Genomic DNA, 5,373 nt, shown 5'->3' with positions numbered 1-5,373 from the left:
GGCCAAGATCCAATCGTCTTGGTCTCGTAACGTTTCGTTACTACTCTATATTACTCACCACTATAAGCAGTCTAAAATAACTAGCTAACAATTACTACGTCTCGTAACTAGTCTTATGTTATTCTCACTATAAGCAGTCTAAAATAATAAAGTGACCTTGTATTTAAGAGGAGGCTGTAATAAACATGGACAGTTATTATGAATCTGAATAGGAGACAGTAATAATATTTCCAAAGTTAATTGGAACGGGAAAATCCTACGTGCTGATAGAGCGTGACCCGAGTGGCATCCGAGCAGTGGCACAACCGTAATTGTTAGTCCACGCGGGGGCAACGTCGGACACGGGGTATATACACAGGAACTTCCGGGACGCGGTAAAGGAAGCCCACTCGCTTTCTTCCCCCATACGTCTCCTCCCCGCTCCCCCCTCAAAATCCCCAAATCCGACCAAACCCTAGCCAAATCCCCTCCCCCCGCTTCCTTCGCTGCTAAGTATATCCCCCGCGCTACGAATCTCCGGGCGGATTGGGTGCTGCAATCGGTGGATGAGAGCTTGGGAGAGCGGGGGACGATGACGGTCATGGAGCTCAAGAAGCTGCCGCTCGGGTTCCGGTTCCACCCCACCGACGAGGAGCTCGTCAGGCACTACCTCAAGGGGAAGATCACGGGGCAGATCAAGGCCGAGGTCGAGGTCATCCCCGAGATCGACGTCTGCAAGTGCGAGCCGTGGGACCTCCCAGGTACTCCCGCCGCCGCCGCGTGCGCGATCAATCGCTTCTTTTACGGTTGTTCTGTTCGGCGATTATTTTGTTTTTTGGGAGATTAGCTGGTCGAGTCGTATGTGGTTGTTGCGGTGGGGTTCGGGGGCTCATAGCTAATTGGTGGGTGTTTGTCTCGCGGGTTTTGATTCCGATCGCTGCGGTTCGTGCCTAGTTTGCGGGCTCTGAGATGCATTTTGTCCCCATTCTGAATCCTCTTTCCGGGCGCGTTGCGGTTCTGCTGTCCAGTCTGTTCTCGTGATTCTCCATCCGTCCCCGCTGCTGCTGCTGCAACAGTAGCTTTGCTGCTTGGGGTTCCCGTTCGGAATTTATTTTTGGCAAGTTCCTGTGGGGGATTCATAGGATCGAAGTTCGTGTTAGTTTCGGGCAGCTCACTAGCTACTCGCGGTTCGCATAGTGCTGTTTCGGGGCTGCGAATTCTGCGAAAAGTTCTACGGGGTATACTAATACTTTGGGGCGATTCCCTCGATGTCTGCTAAGCATTTCCGTAATATACCCGCTTTCCGAGATGCTATTTGCTAGTACGATGCAGCTGAAATTGTTGGGCGTGGTGCTATTTTTTTAGCAATAATCTAAACATGTCAAATCTCGTGAAAGGAGATTCCATTTATTCTGACCACGGTATCGTGGTGCTTGCAGATAAAGCGTTGATCCGCTCCGAGGATCTTGAGTGGTTCTTCTTTGCACCCAAGGACCGCAAGTACCCCAATGGAAGCAGGTCCAACAGGGCGACTGAGGCTGGCTACTGGAAGGCCACCGGGAAGGACAGGATCATCAAGTCCAAGGGCGAGAAGAAGAAGCAGCACATGATTGGCATGAAGAAGACCCTCGTGTTCCACCGGGGACGAGCCCCCAAAGGCGAGCGCACTGGCTGGATTATGCACGAGTACCGCACCACCGAGCCGGAGTTTGAATCTGGCGAGCAGGTATGGGTTTCTTCCTCAGTTTTTTGTGGCGGTGTTGTTATTTTCTGCTCACAGTTTTGGTTCTGAGTTGTTGGATATAAAAAGCTCATAGATGATAGTGTTCTCAAACCTACCAGTTTGATTTTAGCTAGTAAAAGAATGTGATCAGATAATCAATTTAGACAGGATGATTAATTTTTTCTATATTCTGCAAATGTTGGACTACAAGAAATGAACATTTTGTTGGTAAATGTCAATGAAATAGTTGCTCCTATTTCATTGTCTGATGCTTCTTCTGTGATATGTGCACTTTCAGGGTGGTTATGTTCTGTATCGCCTGTTCCAAAAGACGTTGGAGAAAACTGAGCGCTCTACGCCGGAGGAAATGGATAAAAGTGGCTACTCCCCCACTCCATCTCGTTCCACTCCTGACCATATGGAGGCAAACGAGGAAGCACTCACACCGTTAAATAAGGAGTCTCCTGAATCTGGTCTATCTGGATGTCCAATTGACTTGCCGGGTACAATTGAAACTCCAGCTGCGCCGATTACAAGGTGGCTTGCAGACAGGAACGATAATCTGGCGACAAATGAAGCAAACGTTTTTCGTGCGCCTTCTCATGGTCATGTTGATGGAGGACCTAAGGTTAGCAGAACCATGTAACAAACTTGTTTAACATCTGTTAGTATGCTGCATTTTTGCTGTACAGTCTTTCAAAGATGTTAACTTGAAGTGTTGACTTCCGACAATAATGTATGTTATCTAATAGCAGGCGGGTGCTGCGGCTGGATCTTTGACTCAGTTAATTGATTCACAGAAGATAAATGTTGGTTCAGATGAATTTGCAACATTTCCTGCTCCCATGTTACAGCATGATGTAGATGCTCTCTTGAATGATTTTTCCCTTCAAGGACCTTCAGCTGATTTTTGTGGCACTCTGAAACCCCGTGATCCAGTGGAAGATTTCTTGAACGAAGCAATTGCTGATCCAGATGAGCATTCATCATCAACATCTAAAGTTCAGTATGATTCAGACACTGGGAATATGCCTGCTGAGTTTGACAACAACTGGGTTCTGCAGGTAAATTTTTTTTTTTGTTGTCTACTGTATATGTTACAGTATCATTATTGTCCACGTTCTTATATTTGTTTGCTCTGCAGGGTGATTTCCTAGATGATTCAAACTGGTTAGACAATTTAAATTTTGTGCCTGATGACACAAATCCGCAGCTGAGTGGATTATATGAGAATGCGACATTGCTTCCTTATGACAGCACTAATCCAGATGTACTTTCCATGGACTCCGGTGATGAGTCCTTGCAAGATTTGTTCAATACCATGGAAGATCATAGTGGAAAAAGAGATGTATATGAACCTGGATTTAATGCCATGCATCAGCAGTTACAGTCTAATATGCATCCGAACTATTTATGGAGCACTGAACCTGGTTATAATGCTATGCATCAGCAGTTACAGTCTACTATGCAACCAAACTATGTAATTTCTCAACAGGGCATTGCATCAAGGAGGTTAAAGCTATGTGATTCATTGTCTGCTGTCGATGTTGAGAGTCGAGAGAGCATGACCAGAGATGAACATGAAGAATCAGATATTGCTACTTCAAAGTATATGGGTGGATCTGTTGAGTCAACTGCAGATGTAGATGATGCTGAGTCAACAGGGGTTACTATTATGAGGCGGCCCCGTGCGCCTAGTTCAAATGTGCTTTCAGATGGAGATGATGCTGAATCCACGGGGGTTACTATCATGAGCCGGCGCCGTGCGCCAAGTTCAAATGTGCCTTCAGACGGAGATGAAGCTGAATCCACAGGGGTTTCTAAGATGAACCGAAGCTCTGCTCCAAGTGCATGCGTGCCTTCAGATGGCGATGATGATGTGTCAACAGGGGTTAATATTATGAGCCGAGACACTGTTCCAAGTTCAAACACAGATAGTTCATTAACTCAACAGGGGGCTGCAGTGCGAAGGCTGCGGCTACAATCGAACCTTAACGCAGGAACATGTTCTAGTGTCGATGGTTTGTCAAGTTGCATTATGGATGAAAACGGAGGTGATGAAGGGGTTAAAGCTGAGGTGAGAACTTTCTTTATTCTATAACTAATTCTACAACCGTATTTTGGTGATAATGAGTATAGTATTCCATGTTGTACTCCTGGTTTCTTGCCCCGTTCAATCTGTTTTAACAAATATGAATGCCTTCTGACAATGAACTGTAATTTGGGAAAGCACTTTGCTAAAAGAATACTAACAATATTTTAATGTTTGCCTGCCAGATTGAAGAGCATGTGGAAACGAACTTTCTTGACAATTTTGGTTCTGTTGGCGACAGCCAGCCTGATGCACAAACGGATATGCCTGATCATGGTAATTGGCACATTGACAATTATACATCTTTAATTTTGTTATTGTTAAGTAATGCTGTGCTAAGCCTGTCTTACATGTTATTGACATGCAGATGGTGCCATGCTTATTCCAGACGCCAATTCTGTTTTGAGGCAGCGCAAGACACTGGAGAAAGGGGACAAGGAGAAGAAGCAGGAGTGTGGTCTTCAGTCACATGTGAGAGAACCAAGGAAGAGGGGAGGCTTCCCAGCACACATTATCTGGCCAGTTCTGTCGGTAGCTCTGCTTGTCCTTGTCAGTGTTGGGATGTACGGATGGGCATAGTAGCGCTCTCCCGGTGTGAGTTCAACGTGGCACGTTTCACCCACAAGCAGCATCGCTGTGCCATGTTCCCTTGTACATAAGGTGTCTTACTGCCTGCGTTTAGACGGCTGTAAGATCCCTCGAGTGTTTGTTCCCCTTCCAGCGATCCGAGGCAGTAGAAAATCCAAAAAAAAAGTTGTGAGGTAGCAAATGAGAAGGGAGGAAGCAAGTAGTAAGTATTTCTGTAGATGTCTGTGACTTAGGTTCATGCTAGTTTTTGTTCTGCTGTTACTGCAGAATTTAGCCACCAGGTTTGTTAAGCAGTTGTAGTCATGCCTGGGGCTGTCGTCGTCCTTTCTGCTTGTTGTTCTGATGATGTACTTAGCAAGATCTGAACTTAATTAAATCTTTTACATATCCTTTTTTCCATTTTGTAAAACTTCGGTGCGCTTCATTACAAGTTACTGATTACATGCATACTGATGTGTGAAGTGTTGTAATGTTATCCCGGCAAAAATAAGTGTTGTAATGTTATGTAATATCGTCATGATCAGCAGCTGCGGTTGAAGCTTCATATCACTTGTTGTGTACATTCCAATTTTTCTATCTGGTGCCAGCGTGCTTTTCAGAGCTGTTCTGTTTTTGAACCGAGAACAGGTGGAACCAACCAAAAAAGGCCGTATGCCCTCTGGTAGACAACGTTCGGGGACTGCCCACCGGCCACCGCCCAACCAAAAACTAGCAGGGCGAATTCTCGAACCCAAAATGCCATAGAGCTTGTGATAAGACCAGATTTGATTTGAAAAAGATGCAGACCATGGCTTTTTTTGTGTGGAGCAACCGCTGTAATTTCATCTTTTCTGGAACATGGAAATTTATTAATTTAGCAGCATTTTACATAGACTAGCATGCACGCTTGCACTCATGGTACAACCCTGTTTAGACAAACTTCAGTAGGAGAGTTTAGACACTCATGGTACATCCCTGTTTAGATAATAAACTTTAGTAGGAGAGTTTAGAC

The 5,373-nt window shown here is 45.3% G+C and overlaps 1 protein-coding gene across 2 annotated transcripts; it reads left to right on the top strand.

Moving 5' to 3' along the window:
* Window positions 1-394: 394 nt before the first annotated feature.
* On the top strand, window positions 395-4,781 carry LOC124687439. 2 transcript variants are annotated; one of them, XM_047221233.1, is made up of 7 exons: window positions 395-740; window positions 1,419-1,705; window positions 2,001-2,330; window positions 2,458-2,766; window positions 2,847-3,779; window positions 3,980-4,070; window positions 4,162-4,781. In XM_047221233.1, the coding sequence occupies exons 1-7, from the start codon at window positions 572-574 to the stop codon at window positions 4,371-4,373; spliced, it is 2,331 nt and encodes a 776-aa protein (XP_047077189.1). In that variant the 5' UTR covers window positions 395-571; the 3' UTR covers window positions 4,374-4,781. The 2 variants fall into 2 exon arrangements, with proteins under 2 accessions (XP_047077189.1, XP_047077182.1); XM_047221226.1 differs by having other exon boundaries at window positions 2,455-2,766.
* Window positions 4,782-5,373: the final 592 nt, after the last annotated feature.

The sequence above is a fragment of the Lolium rigidum genome, chromosome 1 (genome assembly GCF_022539505.1).
Source record: "Lolium rigidum isolate FL_2022 chromosome 1, APGP_CSIRO_Lrig_0.1, whole genome shotgun sequence".
NCBI classification, from domain to species: domain Eukaryota; kingdom Viridiplantae; phylum Streptophyta; class Magnoliopsida; order Poales; family Poaceae; genus Lolium; species Lolium rigidum.
The sequence above is the reverse complement of the archived record's forward strand: the minus strand, read 5'-3'. Positions and strand labels throughout refer to the sequence as shown.

Coding starts and splice junctions, on each gene's coding strand:
- LOC124687439 (XM_047221226.1), top strand. CDS start 572: ATGACGGTCATGGAGCTCAAGAAGCTGCCGCTCGGGTTCCGGTTCCAC. Junction 741..1,418: donor CGAGCCGTGGGACCTCCCAG/GTACTCCCGCCG, acceptor TGGTGCTTGCAG/ATAAAGCGTTGATCCGCTCC. Junction 2,331..2,454: donor ATGTTGATGGAGGACCTAAG/GTTAGCAGAACC, acceptor GTTATCTAATAG/CAGGCGGGTGCTGCGGCTGG.